The sequence below is a fragment of the Lipotes vexillifer genome, unplaced genomic scaffold, assembly GCF_000442215.2.
Source record: "Lipotes vexillifer unplaced genomic scaffold, Lipotes_vexillifer_v1.1 scaffold260, whole genome shotgun sequence".
NCBI classification, from domain to species: Eukaryota; Metazoa; Chordata; class Mammalia; order Artiodactyla; family Lipotidae; genus Lipotes; species Lipotes vexillifer.
In genome coordinates this window covers 244,526-261,109 of record NW_006778123.1, presented here as the reverse complement: position 1 = coordinate 261,109, position 16,584 = coordinate 244,526, and the positions used below count along the sequence as shown (strand labels likewise).

Sequence of the window (16,584 nt, the reverse complement as noted above, 5' to 3'; positions counted from 1 at the left end):
AGTTTATTTATTGAAAAAATATTTTTAAGGGCCTCCAGTCCTCTAGACAACTAGAATGTACTTCTCAGAAAGACAGACACAATGTATATTTTCATGGTTTAAAATAGACTGGGAGGGGAAGGTCAGATATGGCAAAAGTATCTGAAATAATTCACAATAATGATTTATTAAAGTGAGAATAAGAAATTTAGTAGTGGTATCAGACTTTCTTACTATGAATATGATTATCTTTTTGGCCATTAGGGATATATATATATATATTTTTTTTGCGGTACACGGGCCTCTCACTGTTCTGGCCTCTCCCATTGCAGAGCACAGGCTCCGGACGTGCAGGCTCAGCGGCCACGGCTCACGGGCCCAGCCGCTCCGCGGCATGTGGGATCTTCCCGGACCGAGGCACAAACCTGTGTCCCCTGCATTGGCAGGCGGGCTCTCAACCACTGCACCACCAGGGAAGCCCCCATTAGGGATATTTTAAAGCTACTTTCTTCTTTATGTCCATGAGAACAAAACCTTTAGAAAATTTCTCTGGGTGTGTATCCTGGGATCCTCAGAACCTTTAAATGCTTTGTGCACCTTGACAACATCAGGGTTATGTGAGCTCTGCAGAGCAGTCCGGGGAAAAACAAGGGATGTGCAGGTCTCCTGCAGAACTTGCTTCATTAATGGATATAAGGACAGAAGGAATGACCTTTGCATTCTGTATATACTTTCATTGTTGATTAATACTGATCTTAGAATTGCGTTTCTTTTATCTCCCTGCTCAGTCAGTGTAAACATAATTATATAGTTTACTCTTCATGTGATCTGGTGAAATAGCCTATTACTTGTCTTTGACTGATATTATATGAAATGTTATTCAGGAAATCAAAGTGCTGTTCAAATATTATTTTCACCTTAATTAGTTTTAGGTATTTAACAACTCTGTTTCTTGTATTAAAATAATACTTATAAATTAAGGTAATTATAATAATTTTCTCCCAAAACTGTTAATGAAGAGGGTACATGAACAAATGAGCAATGACTGAATAAGTACACGGATGAAGTAAATCAGTATTATAATGGTATTACGTATGACCAAGGGATGAAGAAAGAAGGCCCATTTGGTGTACAGTGATGGATGCCTAGATATGTTCCATAGACGGGAACTGGCAAGAAATGGGGCATTTTCTGTTCTCCTGTTACATTAATTTCACGCAATTTCTTTAGCTCATTTGAAGAATCCCATGGCTCTACCATCTTTGAAAATCAGTTCTATAAAATATAAGTATTTGAGCCCAGACTGAAACTTTAAAGCATTACCTTGCTTTACAACAGCATTTTGAGTTTCCTTCAGTATTTTGTGAGGAAGAGGGTTGGGAGGATCATAATCATAATGACGTTTAAGGAGCTCGGCTGATCAAGTGTATTTACACACTTAAAATTTTTTGAAGCTTTGTGAGAGAGCCAGGAAGACATTTTTATATGAGGGAGCATTCTCAGAGCTCAAGACTTACCATTTTTACTCAGCTAATAAGTAGAAGAGCTGTAGTCAGTTCAGGGTTCAACAAGTGTATAGATAGAGCAATGTGGCTACTGCTTATTCATCATATTAAAAACATAGTTGTATTCATTAATCTGGTGGATTAATCACCATTGTGGACTTTAAAATTGCCTGGTTTCTTTAGCTCAGCACAATGTATGTTAGATTCATCTACATTCATTATACTGATTCTGAATTCCCCTTTTTCTAATGTATACTTAGTTTTGAGTCAGCTAAGAAATACTCATCTGTTGGGAGTACTCCAAGGATGGTGAAATTCTGTTCAGATTTGTAACTGGCAATGAAAATTTTATGATAATGGAATGAATTGACTACAGAAGTGGAATATTCTACTTTAAAAAAAAATTATTTGGAATAATTTCAATATAAATAGGTTCCTTTACATTTTTTTACAGTTAATCAACACATTAAATACTTTTATTCATTCTTAATTGTATGGTGAATGTAAAAAGAATGAAAGTTCCTTCAAAAATTTTTGTTGTATCTCAATAGGTTAGATACTTCTACAGATAGTATAATAATACCCTGTCAATAGATGTTGGCTTCATTAACTGCATAGTGCATTTATTTTCTAAAATTGTTTTTATTTAATGATCCTTAGCAACCGTTTAAATTAGGCCATGTTTCTGTTAAAATAATTAATTAAATTCCATAAAAACTGAGTGGCTTCTCTATTGGAACACAATGCCAGAAAATATTGATCAGAAATACTATCTTAAAAATTTGAGTGCATATTGGAAAATTTTGTTTCTCATTCATATTTGAAATGAGAAATAACTAAGTATAATTGTACCAGAAAAAGTCTGGGGTTCCTGGACTTCTGCAAGTTTAATATGGGTTAACAGTGTGGCAGTTTTCCAAAGAGCTGGGTCCTTTCTCTCCTATAAGTTTGGTATGATGCAGTAGATTGGATGTATGTTTATGTAGTTGTGAAATGAAGATGGAGATTCCAGAGTACTAGTGGATTGATAGTAACATAGTTTGTTTTAATGCTAACAAATTTACCAGCAGGTTATTTTTTTACATTTGGAGGGAAAGAAGAATTTTTAGGTTTTAGACATGGCTAAGTTGAAAACAGATAAAAGGATTAAAAACAAACAAACAAAAACAAAAACGAAAAAAAAGAAAAAAGGGTTAAAGAATAGGAAGGAATGAAAGCGATGTAAATCTGGAAGAATAAAGAGTAAATCATAGATCAGTTGGCCAAAGATTTCTCTTGATGCTCTAGTGCTAGAATTGTCTAAACCTTTTTTTTTTTTTTCCAATGAGGTATCTGAGCTTCCTGAGTGCTAAATTATCTATCTATTTACTATAAAAGGTAGCCTGATGGTTTAGAATATAATTATATTTCAGGCCTAGTTACTGACTTTGGCTCTAATTAGTTATCACCATCAGTCACATTCTTGGTTAAATAAGAGGTTGCTATGCCTAAGTAGTATCTTTGTTATTACTTAGAGCAAACAATAATGAATAGTTGTGTCTAATTATGTTAATAACACATTCTTCTTAATTCTTGTTGTCATAGCTAAAGAAAGTGTGTTGTTAGAAAACAACGAAGTGGAGAATATTTCTCTTTCCTTTATTCTTTATTTATGATGTTCTTTCAAAGGGCAACTGGTAATACAAACTTTTGGCAAATGAATGGTGATTCCATTGAAGGTTTGGCATTTTCCCATTTGATACACAGTCCTATATTTTCATAGCTTATGTGTTGGGAGATGTAAGACAGTTTTGCTGTGTTCTTTCTTACTGTATTTCTGATTTAATGTAGTAATTTGGTTGTACCTTGAAGATAATTAACAGATAACCTTCAAAAACAATAATTTTCTTGGAGGGGGACTAGATTTTGATAAAAACCTAACTTTTCCAATTATTGATTTGAATTTTTGAAGGAAATAGGAATTGATATGCTTGTTTGTATTTTTAAAATGAGTCATTTTCATTGTTAAGTACAATTAAAGTGGTTATCATAAAGGACAGTAACTTACAGTGTTCTTAGGTTTTAAGATACACCCACTGCTCATGTGCCAACAGCAGACAGCAATATATGCTTCATCAGACACTTATAAATATTCAAAACAAGAGTTTGCCATCATTGGCTCCTTTCCTCTTTTTGATTGTCCTACTTGATTGTCCCTTTTTATAATTGTTGGGAAATTAATAATTTATAAGAAAAATTTAAACATTATTTATCCTCTTTGGGCTATGATATACTGTGGTTGACATTCATTGGAATTTTGTGTGTAAAAAAGAACATTTTCCTGTATATGTACAGAAAATTCATTTTTAATTCTGAGATTGATAGTATCTCATGTCTCTTGAAACTACATACATGGAGCCATCTAACACCAAGCTCTTATATTGATAAGAGGCCCCATTTTGGGGGATACAGTAGAGAAGTCACATGAATTCATCCCCCACCCTCACCTTATTCTACCTTACAGTATCCTACCTGGCAGGATTCACTTGGGTCATGGTGTTTCCCCTCGTAAATGCCTGACTTCTATTGATCCTTCAGTTTCTGTTGTTTCTTCAAGAGGGGAAGCCGAGGAGTTGAGTCTGATAGGAAGGACCCAACCAGGAGCTGGATGTGCATCGCAGTGGGTTCCACCCATGACAAGGGCCCAGTCCTCTCACGTTATCTCTCAATCCCCTGCAAGGTCATAGTTGCTCTTGATTCTTCAAACCCTCTGTGCACTTCTCCTTCACTCTTAAGACCCCTCGTTATACCGGAAGCCTGACTCTTACTTCCTCAGTTGCTTCAACTTTCCCAGTAAGGCAAAATTTAATAACACTAAGAACCTCTATATTCTTGTAGTCAGACCAATTTAAGGCCCTTGTCCCCTGTGTGTCTGTGTCTCTTCTTGTCTGATAAGGGCACCTGGCCCATTGGATTAAGGTCCCACCCTACTCCAGTAACGCCTTATGTAATTACTTCTGTCTGCCATAACCCTTTCTCCAAATAAGGTCCGCATTCTGAGGGGGGTTAGCACTTCGACATACCTTTTGGGGGTTGGGGGAGGGAGACACAATTTAACCCATAACAGCCACATCAAGTGGCTATTAGGCTTGTTATCTTATTTTAAGCTATTCTTTGCTTAGTTCCTTCCTAATTATCATTTAATTGTTATAAATAGACTGAAAAGCAGGATAATTTCACACATTTTTGCATACCTTCAAAGCCTTCCTTATCAGACATTTGCACATGAGAGGTTTTTTTCCTCCCATAATTAGCCATCCTGTGTGTCACAAAGAAAATATGTTAAAGTAATAGCTCAGTTTGGGTTTTTATTAAACATCAACCTCTTATTTTATTAATCACATATTGTGGTTATATGAAATTTCCAATTCTACAATTCATATGACTATTTGCTGCCTTAGAAAGTTGCTGAGTTTTAGAAACATTTTCATCTTGAAATTAGATTGCTGGTTTTCAGTATAAATAATGGAGAGCATGAATTTGATTTCCTGGGAGATAGGAACAAATAATCATGATTCTGTGTAACAAGTCTTAGGGTGGTGAAATATGGACGAATTCAATGCTTAACAGACTACTGACGATTCCCTTTAAATTTGGACTTAGCCATTACATACATTACATATTACATAACTAGTATGAATGTTCTTAAAAGAAACAGTAAGAAAAGCCATTCTTATTAGCGTTTTGAATTCATATCCAAAATAGATTACTTGAGAAGTATTACCTATTATTGGTTATTGCTCTTTGTACCAATATGTAGTCTGTAAATTTCTTTGTTTCTAAATGGGAGTGTTAATGTCTTCCGTTCCTACTAATAAAGTCACATAGCACGTTCTATTAAATGATCTCATCTAATCTTTAGGGCTTTAAGATGAGTGTATTATTTGTCACTACTGACAAGAGTAGATTTTCTCTGTGCTGTTGAAGTTTACTTCAACTATTTTTGACTCTGGCATTGTTCCCTTGCATTATTTTGGGTATTTTATGACTCTATTTCTGAATACTTAAAATCAAAGGCAAGACTTACACATATGTTTTATTTTAAGGAAGTCTTAGAGTTTATTTTTTTCTTAAACTCTTTATTTTCAGATAATTGTAGATTCACATGCTGTTGCAAAAGATAATACAGGTAGATCCTGTGTATCCTTTATCCTGTTTTCCCCGATGGTAACCTCTTACAAAACTATAGTACAATATCAAAAAAGAGGAAATTGACAATAATAGAGTCAAGATACAGAATATTTCCACCACTGCAAGGATCCCTCACATCACCCTTTTATAGGTGAACCCAGTTCCCTCTCACCATCATCCCCTCCCTTAACCCTGGCAACCATTAATTTGTTCTCTATTTCTATAATTTAAGACATATATTCTTGTATTGAGTCAAACAATCAGTTGAGTGGTAGATCTTTGCAAAATTCAAGACTTCTAGGAGAGAGGAATGGGAAATTAAAATCTAGGACAAAATTCTTGCTGTGGGAACTTATATCGTTTATATTGTCCACTCCTTTTTCTTCATGAAGCAAATATTAGTAACACTATATGAAAATAAGAGAGTCTCTGCTGGTGAGTCTAAACTTCATTTCTTCCTTTAGTGAAAGGTTGCGTCTTAAACCAAAATATCTTTAAATTTCTCAGAATCCTCATTTTCCATATTTCTAAGCTAATTATAGTAAAAATGACTTATAGGCATGCCTCAGATATTGTGGGTTCTCTCTTTATGGGCATGCCTCAGATATTGTGGGTTCAGTTCCTTTCCCCACAATAAAGCGAGTCACACAAATTATTTGGTTTCCCAGCGCATATAAAAGTTATGTTTACACTGTACTGCAGTCTATTATGTGCAGTAGTACTATGACTAAAAAAAACAAAGTACATACCTTAATTAGAAAATACTTTATTGCTAAAAAATGCTAACCATCATTTGAGCCTTCAGTGAGTTGTAAGCTTTTTGCAATAGTAACATCAAAAATCACTGATCACAGATCACCATAATAATGAAAAAGTTTGAAATATTGTGAGAATTTCCAAAATGTGGCACAGAGATACAAAGTGACCAAATGCTGTTGATAAATGCTGTTGGAAAAATTGATAGGCTTGCTTGACGCAGGGTTGCCACAAACCTTCAATTTGTAAAAAGCACTTTATCTGTGAAGCGTGATAAAGCAAAGCGCGATAAAGCGAAGCGCACTAAAATGAAGTTTGCCTGTACTTAACTAATAATAGAAAGCAGTGGTGTAGATAAATAGTACTCCATTCAGAAGAATAATTGGTACAATTTGCATTCAGTGTTGAGGATGAATTTTCTTTGGATGGCAGAATGGTGAGCAGGAAGGCATTGTGGTAGGAGCAAAAGCACTGAGGTAAGGAAGCTCATGGTGACTCTGCTCTCTGGGTTGAAGAGGAATGTTCATGTTGACTTGCAGTGGGAGAGAAACCTGGAAATGTCACTAGTGGAGTCCAAGCTTAGAGCCCTTGAATGCTGGGCTCAGGACTTTATTTTAAAGGCAGAGCAGCGTATTACACCTTATTGAACTCCGAAGTGAAAGGTTATGAGATATTTGAGGTAGATTAAAGTGACAGCTGTAAAGATGAATTGGTGCTAAGAGAGACGGCAGGCAGGGAAATTAATTAGTTTTTTTATGCTAGGTTTTAGCATCTGACAGTGAAGGTGTCCTGGTAAAAGGATTTCTGCAGGTAGAGGAAGAGCTAATTATAGATGATGACAGACTGGATTTCTAGGGGTAGAAGGCAAGGGAGGGATTAGGAAATGTTATTGTGAATATAGGAGAATAGAAGGATTGTCATATCATTTATAATAAAATTTTTGTTTGTATTTGGAGAAGCTGGTTTTAGGCATACTGACTGTTAGCTGTGTCCTGAACTGTTTTTTTTTGTTTTTGTTTTTTTCCTTTTTTCTTTTTCCTGAACTTTCAAGGCAAGATTGGAAGTCTCTGGAGGAAGTTTTAGGCTGGAGATTATTAGGAAATTTTAAATTAATTTGCATGGAGATGATAATTGTATTGCCAAAATATTGAAAGACTTACTGTTTCAAGGCTGTTGTTGAGTCAACCAGTCTGTTGCCAGGTGTGTTAGGGATGGTTAAGTTATGTTACATCTTTGAGACTATCTCTGTTTCACTATTTGAATTCTATCTGTTCCATTGCATGGAGTACTAACCTAGACATAATATAACCTGTGTGAGGTCTTTATAGGAAACTTGCTTTATATGATATGACTTCTAACTATGTATTCATGAGAATAAAAGTTCTAGTGGATTCAAAATAATCTTTTCTTTGAACTTCTTACCTTAACACTATTCCTTCTTTCTAGTGGATATGATTGTAGTGGTGATGGTGGGTGTTTCATGTGATATGATGTAGAAGAGGCTGTTTATTTGCTCCTAATTGTTGGTTACTTGGTGAGAGTATATTTGTTAATAAACATTAATGTGATTAAAATGTATCTTGCAGAAAATTTATCTCAACCTATTGGTTAAATTATTCTAACCACACATTCATTAGCTCCTTTTATTCATTGTCAACCTAGGTTTTCAGCTTTACAGTATTCAGCTCACTGATGCATCCTTGTGCTGGGAGGGTAATCCTTCTGTTGCAGGCATGCTTTCAAATGTGTGCTCTTTCCTTTCAGTTGTTCTTGGTACACAGTTTCCAAGAACTCTGCAATGCATTTTAACATCTTATTCTACTGTTTATAGATGTGAATATACAGGTTGTCACCTCCATTCAGAAGAAATTGAGCTTATTACTCACTAAATGTTTTTCTTAAAACTTTAAAAAAAAATTTATTGTATTTATTTATTTTTATTATTTTTTGGTTGTGCCAGGTCTTAGTTATGGCACATGTGGGATCTTTGCTGTGGCATGCGGGATCTTTTTTAGTTGTGGCGTGCGGACTTAGTTGCGGCATGCGGACTTCTTAGTTGTAGCATGCATGTAGGATCTAGTTCCCTGACCAGGGATCGAAACCGGGCCCCCCCTGCATGGGGAGTGTGGAGCCTTACCCACTGAATGTTTGAAAATGTAAAACATTATTCTCCATTATGTAGTGACTAAGTATTCGTGTATAGTACATTCAAAGGACAGCTCAGTGTGACTTTCTGTAGTTAGCAAAATGTTTAAAGCACTCCATCCCCATTGCGTTTCAGTGCACCTGCAGGAAAGACATGGTGAAAATTTCAATGGATATCTTTGTGAGGAAATTTCAGCCAGACAGATACCAGCTTTGGAAACAAGGAAAGGATATATATACCATTGATCACACGAAGCCTACTCCAGAATCCACCCCTGAAGTAAAAGCATGGCTGCAGAGGAGGAGGAAAGTAAGAAAAGCATCCAGGAGGTAATGATCCCACCCACACCCCTTCCTAGTTGTACTTACTCATTTAAAATGGGTCCTTGAACATAATGTTCTCAAAGACTATTTATTTGCTTTTTTTTCCTGTTTATTCACCATCAGTTTACTTAATATCTTACGAAAAATTTGACGCAAAGTATTTTCAATTCTTTGGAAGTGTAATAAATGAATAGAATATAAACAGAGATGTATATTGTATTTGAGAATATTTTTAAAGTTGCAATGCATGAGAAATAGAACAATTCTAGACCTTCTAAACCCCTTACATTAATATATTTAAAGATTTATCAGTGCTCTCTATTCATCTCCTTATTTTTGTCAACTTCAGTAACTCGATTTCCAACTTTTTAATTTTGCTACTGATTTTGACTTTTAGTAGTTTTCGTCTTCATTTGTCAAACATCTCAGATATTACTTTTCTCATTGGGATGCCTATATATTTTGCTACATTATGCACACTTGGCTTTATTCTTTCACAAGACGTAACTCAGAGCATGTGGTGTTTCTGTAACGTGGTTGTCCCTGTGTACTTTAATCTACATTCCATTTTTGTGGCCAGTGCCATTTCAAAAGCCTTTAGGCCTGTTGTGGTCATCTTGCTGTCTTAAAACACATTAAATAGGGTGTGTGTTATGTTGCTCAGGTCCTCAGGCAACCTTTTTAGACTTTTATATTTTCCAGGTTTATATTACATTTTTACTCTCCAGTATTACTCATTGTTTTTCTTTCAGACTGTAAAAGTAATATTTGTGCATTGGAGAAAATTTGTAAAATAAGGAAAAGAATAATGAAGGAGTCCCAAATCACCCATAACCTCACAATCCAGAGATAACCAGTGTTAACATTTTGTATATATCCTTTACATATATATTTTTATTTATTATATAATATTATATACATTTCCAAAATTGGGGCCATGCTCTTATTAATAATTTGATGACCAGTTTTGTATTTTTTCATGTAACTGAATGATTTGCTACAACGTAATTTCTAACGCCTGCATGTATTTAATCTCCTGTATTTGGACCTGTAGCTTGTTTCTAGTTTTTTGCTACTAACCAAATAACACTGCAATTTTAAGTCTTTGCCCACACTTCTGTTGCTTATTTTCTGACTCTCTCTCTCTTTCCCCCACCACCCCCCCTGACAATTTATCTTCTGCTATTTTAGAATGCTAGTGAGTGGAGGAACCTTAAGAACATGGAGTCAAACCAGCATTTTGTAAGAGATATACTTGACGCACAGAATTAGTTAGTAGCAGAATTAAAACCCAGGTGTTCTTATTTCACCCTATAGTCTACAGCAGTAATTTTCAAACTTTTAGTTTTCAAATCAATTTAATAGGTTAGGAACAACATTTTAAAATTAGGAAGTAAAAGAGAATAAAATGCATTGTAGTTCTTCCCATGAGGTAAGGGTAAGTATTAATTCATGACATGTGTGAGCATGTGTGTATTGTGTCATCATCTGAAATGTATAACTTACTGTGGGTTGCATTCAGAAGAGTTTGGGAAACACTGATTTAGAGAGTCACTGTGTTTTGTAAATGTGAGAATCCTCATTGCCAAAAAAGTTCACTGTGGAAGGAGGCAGTAGTCAGTCTTGAGTTCAGTAGCCAATAGCACATCTTGAGAATTGTTCTTTAATGGACAGAAAACACAGTACTCTAATTAGGTGTATGATCTGGTCTCTTAGTTACTAACCACAGTGGTCCTTGTGGGTTGACATTGAATATAGATCTATGACATTGAACAGATTCGAAGTGCCTTTCAGTAGGTTAAAATAATGAGTGGTCTTCGCTCACCCAGTTAGAAAGCCTAATGTTAAGGGGCTTGTTTATTATGCTCACCTTTGTGGTTTGATCATCGAGTTTGCTGATCTCCCTTAAGTAATATGCTATATCTAGGAAAATCTAATGAAGGGAATGATTCACTGAAATCTCAAAGAGATGTCAGCCATCTTATTGTAAGTGTACTGTGCTATTCAAAATGTAGAGATATTCCACATAGGCCCCTGCATGGGTTCTCAATGAAGTGATGATGATACCAATACTGTTACTTCCAGCAGCAGCCAAAGCTAATTTACATAGGTTATCCCTGGCTACCCCCTTTATCTTATCTGTGACTTCCTACAGAAAAACACTAATGTGTTTTCTTGTGTGTGTGTGTACTCTGAAGTACATGTCGTTTTGATTTGAGTTGTAATTCTTCTTAAATGAAAGTGTTAGAAATGTGTCATATACAAAAGGCTCTGCAACAAAGCTATCAAGTGACTTGCTGGAAAATACTAGAAGAGGAAAACTTTAAAAATGGCGTCCACTCTGAACATAAATAATACATTGATATAAGATGTTAAATACATATGGTTTGCCTTCCTCCTCTCTTAATTCCTTTAGCTAATGAGAATTGGCATTTAACCTTAATGCTTTTCATGCATATTTCAGAATTATACGAAACTCAGGGAAATATAGCCACCAGTTCACCTTGGAATGTAAATAATCTACTCAAATTTTAACAACAGCTTTATGGAATCTCCTCATTTCCTTTTTCTTTCTTCATTATCTAAATAATATTTGCTTTTATCCTTATGTCATCATTTTTCACTTTAGTTTTATTTTGAGCTTTAATATTGTTATAAAATTTTAAGTGATTTTCCAATAATGTTTAATAATCAATAATATTTAATAATCAATAATGTTTAACAATTTAGAGTTGTTTTAATTTTAATTTTTAGTAAATTGTTATTAAAACTGTGCTTAACATTTCAATTTGATCTATTCCTCGTGAAGATTATCTTTGTATAATGTGATTAAAAACCAATCAGTTTTCTCCTCTCTTTTTTCATCAAGTGAAAATAATATTTGTATGTTTTTTCCTGTCCATTGGAAACATTGTGTTCTGACTATAGCTTCTTTTGTTAAAAGCTTCCAGTGCACTAGTTCTCACTCTAAGAGGCCTAAGAATGAGGAAGATGAGGAAGTGTCAGCTGCAGTTGATGGGGCAGAGGGCCCCACTCCTGACCCAGACCCAGATGAGCTCAAGGACAGTGAAAAGCCAGAAGAAGCTTTGAAACTAGCAAACACAGAAGCACCTTCAGAGGAAGAGGCCTCTGCTAGCAAGATGCAGCTGGATCACAATGTATCAGATAATATCAGATTCGCAGGTGAGAAACTAGCTGATTATGTTTCACATATTAGTAGTAGGTGATTGTTGATCTGCCTTAAATCTGTGTTTACTAGGGCAGATATGTTACTTTTCCACGTAGCTTAACCCATAAGCTATCTAAAACTATGCGGTAACTCAATCAAAAGGCCAAGGGAGTGTTATGAAAATCAGAAGCACCACTGCTACGGGTAATGGAATTTTGAGACAAGCAGCCAGCAGTGCCTATTTCGTTTAATAAAAAAGAAGATTCTAAAATGAAAAAAATTTATTTTTAGTGCAACTCAATTTATAATATACAATGCATTTTTTGGAAAGCTTCTCTTGAATTCACATGGAATAGAGAAAACCAATTATAGATAATTCTTTGCAGATTCTTAGCTTCGACTTAATTTTAGGAAGAAAATAAAGATTAAGGTTTTACAGAACTGCAAACATCATTCAGTCCTGTGAAATGTGTATATAGTCCCCTGGCTGTTTCTCTGCACCAAAGCCATCATCTGTAAATCTCAACTGCTTTGCTTTTCCCCACTTTTATAGCATATTTCTCTGAAACTGTTTTAATGCTTTGCTTCTTTAATAGTTGTTGGAGGTTTTGTCCTTTTCCTAATCGAGCTTGTTGGTAATTCCTGTCTCTCTCTCATACCCCTCATCTATTGTATCCTTCAACTGTGGGACTCTTCCCAATCCAGCCACCCCCTTGCTTCCTCTTTGTTCAAGACACGTTATCTCTTGTCTGGACTGTTGCAGAAATTACTTCCTTCCTGTCTTGCCTGTGTCCTCTCTAGTCACCCCTACTAGACTGTTGCAGAAATTACTTCCTTCCTGTCTTGCCTGTGTCCACTCTAGTCACCCCTGCTAGTCAGTTCTCCATATGGCAGTCATAGTGATCCATTTAAAAGACGTGGTTTGTTTTGTCCCTCCCATCTTCTTGCACTTATTGCACTCAGAGTAAAAGAAAAAGTCCTGATCATCGGATCCTTGGCTGCTTCTCTATTCTTACTACCTTTTGCTCTTGAAATATCTATGTTAATAGAGTTTAAATCATAGACATTTTTTTCACTGAGTTTATATTTAATTGGAGAGCTAGACAAATAAATATATAATTCCTATCTAGTGTGCTGAGTGCCACTAGTAGCGATGGCATAGGGTGTTCCTGGAATACCAAGGAAAGACCTGAAATAGACAGGAGGCTGGACTGGCAGGGTTTCTTGGAGTAGGTGATATCTGAATTGACTTGTGATGAACACATGGAAAATAGAAAGTAAAGAAGGCAGGGAAGGGAATAGCAAGCAGTACAGAGAACAGTTATGCAGCGCAGACGGATATTTCTTTATAGTCTCTCGCCGTAGTTTTGTTGTTGTTGTTGTTGTTTATAATCACAACAGATTAAATTAACTACTTTACAGATTACTGGGTAGTTTAAGCTAAGGGTACCCAGGTTTATTATTTGTGTCACTGCCTGGTCTCTTGCATTTTGACTTCCAGGTTTTGAGACCTGGCAGAGCATTTAATAGAGGACTTGGCTAGGTGCAGCATCCGAGCTACTATGTGATGGGTGAAATGATGCTTGTGTGTGTGCGCGTGTGCGTGTGTGTAAGGAAGGGAGGAGGGTGAATAGAGATGGCTGTAGAAGAGAAGTGCATGTGATATTCTCCTTTCATACGCTGTCATTGTATGATGCAGGATTAGTGTAGGAAATAATTTTTTTTCGACCTCACGTGTGGGTTGTTTTTTAAATATAAATTTATTTTTGGCTGCTTTGGGTCTTCGTTGCTGTGCATGGGTTTTCTCTAGTTGCGGCGAGCAGGGGCTACTCTTTGTCGCAGCACGTGGGCTTCTCATTGCGGTGGCTTCTCTTGTTGTGGAGCACGGGCTCTAGGCATGCAGGCTTCAGTAGTTGTGGCTTGTGGGCTCTAGAGCGCAGGCTCAGTAGTTGTGGCGCACAGGCTTAGTTGCTCCATGGCATGTGGGTTCTTCCCGGACCAGGGCTCGAACCCGTGGCCCCTGCATTGGCAGGCTGATTCTTAACCACTGCGCCACCAGGGAAGTCCCTACCTGTGTTCTTGAGATACATCCTCTGAGCTGGAATGTTTCATCAGTAGCATATATTGGAATTAAATTCTTATTTTTAGAAAGATCTCAACTTACTATTGCTTGGGTAATTATTGTTATTGCCCTGGCTTTTGACATTGGTCTGCAGTGGAACCTCTTTTTAAATCCCTTATTTTGTCAGTAAGTATATTATTTTGCCACCTTAACCATTACAAAGGCTGCATGGTGCTTTGGTGACGTTTCCCACTCAGGTCTTTAGTGGAAATTTAGAGGAAAAGTTTGATGGTAGAAATTTAGTTGAGAATAGTTCAACAGTTCTCAGCAATAACACAGTGTAAGATTTATTAACAGTCTTTTGTTTTACTCCTCAGGAAACGTCTGCCTAAGCACATCTGTGGCAGAGAAAATCAAAACTGAGGCTGACCAAACCTGTGCCACAATTCCACCTTCAAATCCCAGTGACGCTGACGATTCCATGTCTAGTGGCCATGTTATGTCTAAGGAATCAGAGCCACCCAAGCTTCCATGGCCAAAGTCACCTGAGTCGTGCTCCTCTGTGGCGGAGAGTAACAGTGCTTTGACAGAGGGAGAAGAGAGTGATGTGGAGAGCCATGGGGTAGGCCTTGAACCTGGGGAAGTCCCAGAGGTCCCCAGTGGAGAGAGAAATGGCTTCAAAGTCCCCAGTGTATGTGGCAGTGTCAATTTTTACCATATTTATTATGCTGTCAAGGCACTTTCTGCAAACAGAATGCTGTGCATCAAAATCTTGCTTTAGGGCAGAAATAACATTTCACATTTATGGGTCTTAATCATATTTCTTTCAATGACTGGGAGGTAAGCCTTCTGTGAGGTCTGGCTCACATGGTAATAATTCAGAGAACTGGAACTTTTGGCCACATATTGGAGCTTAATTTTCTTACTTAAAATTTTTTTCTAACACTAAACTCTTTATTTTGAGATAATTGTAGATTTACATGCAGTGGTAAGAAATAGTGTAACAAGGTCTTATGTATCCATTTTGCCCCAATAGTGTCTTCTTGGAAAAACTGTAGTAGAATATCACCATGATACTGACATTGATCCAGTCAAGATACAGAGTGGTTCTGTCACCTCCAATAGTAGCCAGGCTGGAAATAATTTCAGCTGCAGGGCTCTGGCCTCCTTCTGCCAATGCTTAATACCTCTGGGTTGCAGGCTTCCCACAGCCTCTATTTTAAGATTAAGGCTCATCTGGTCATACTTTTCCCTGACTCTTTTCCTCATGGACTCTGAATCTAGGACCAGGCTGACCCTTCTGTTCCTGCCCACTGCGGGAACCAGGGCTTTGCCTCTTGGAAAACTTAAGATCCCTCTTGATTTCCAGCCTCCCCATTCTAACCCTTTGCATAGGGCCTCCCTGTTTCTCATACGTTCTTGTACGATGTTAATATCATATGCTTTCAGTGTAAACTTTCACTGTAACTTTAAGATTGTGAGTGTATCAGCCAAGCTACGATTGCATGTAGTGATTGTCATAATTTGGTAACCTCTTTTGACCTGCACAACTTGATAAAGGAGTTCAAGTGGATGAGTAAGGGAAGCCTCAAATGTTTGAGCTGATAAATTGTGCTGGCCACTGAACAGACCCACTTCTGGACTGCTCCTGGTCATTTCAACTCATCACAGGCCTTTTGGAGCTTTAGTAGCAAGGGAGAGTAGATAAAGACATCGACTTGGAATACTCTGTTTATAAGTAATTTTAAAATGTCCAATAACATATAGATGATTTCCTAATGTCACCCAATAACTTTTATCATTTTTATGCATGATTGTCCTACTGAACTATAAAATATTTCTCAGAAGTATCTGAGAAATAGAAAAATATGATCTAATTTATTTGAAAAGGTTGCGGAGAAATTTGAAAATAGTATTCACATACCAGTAAATAAAATTTACAACTTAATTTCACATAGCGATTGTAGCTGGATAGATATTGGGATTCTGGAATGGTGAATAAGTCAAATGCCTGTTTATATTTGGTCAGCTTCTTTAAACTAGAATGGAACGGAAAGTAACTTTTCTGTTTCCTTGCTTTCAATGGAGGCAATTGGATTCTCAGTGCTGTTAACCTTCATCTTTATCATTTCTCTGAACAAAGCCTGACTGCCTAGGAAAGCAAGTGCTGCTGTTGAGGGCTGAGGGACTTGGTTTGCTCTCATCAGAAACGGCTGTGTGGTATTCTTTTCTCATACCATGGTGTCAGACAGTCCTTCTAAGTAATACAGACCCATTTCATTTTTGTGTAGTGTGACCAGTGTTTCTTAGTATTAAGCGTAATGCTATGTGTATGCTGGTAGCAGTCAGCTTTAGTCAACCTTCTCAAGAAACATTGAGTTATTTTTTAAACAGTGTCTGTCTATCTGTAACTGGACTCCATTCTTTTCCTGGAGTAAATCAAATGTGTTCACACCTTATCTGCTATTCCTGCT

At 36.6% G+C, this 16,584-nt stretch overlaps 1 protein-coding gene across 2 annotated transcripts in view; it reads left to right on the top strand.

Annotated features, from left to right (window-relative positions):
* Positions 1-16,584, top strand: part of KDM4C (lysine demethylase 4C) — a 360,821-nt gene that overhangs the window by 167,134 nt on the left and 177,103 nt on the right. Inside the window, exons 8-10 of one of the 2 annotated variants that reach the window (XM_007451455.1) lie at positions 8,692-8,885; positions 11,824-12,062; positions 14,488-14,801. In XM_007451455.1, the coding sequence (XP_007451517.1) occupies positions 8,692-8,885; positions 11,824-12,062; positions 14,488-14,801 (747 nt within the window). Of the gene's footprint in view, positions 1-8,691; positions 8,886-11,823; positions 12,063-14,487; positions 14,809-16,584 lie in introns of both variants that reach the window. The other variant, XM_007451456.1, reaches the window with a different exon arrangement.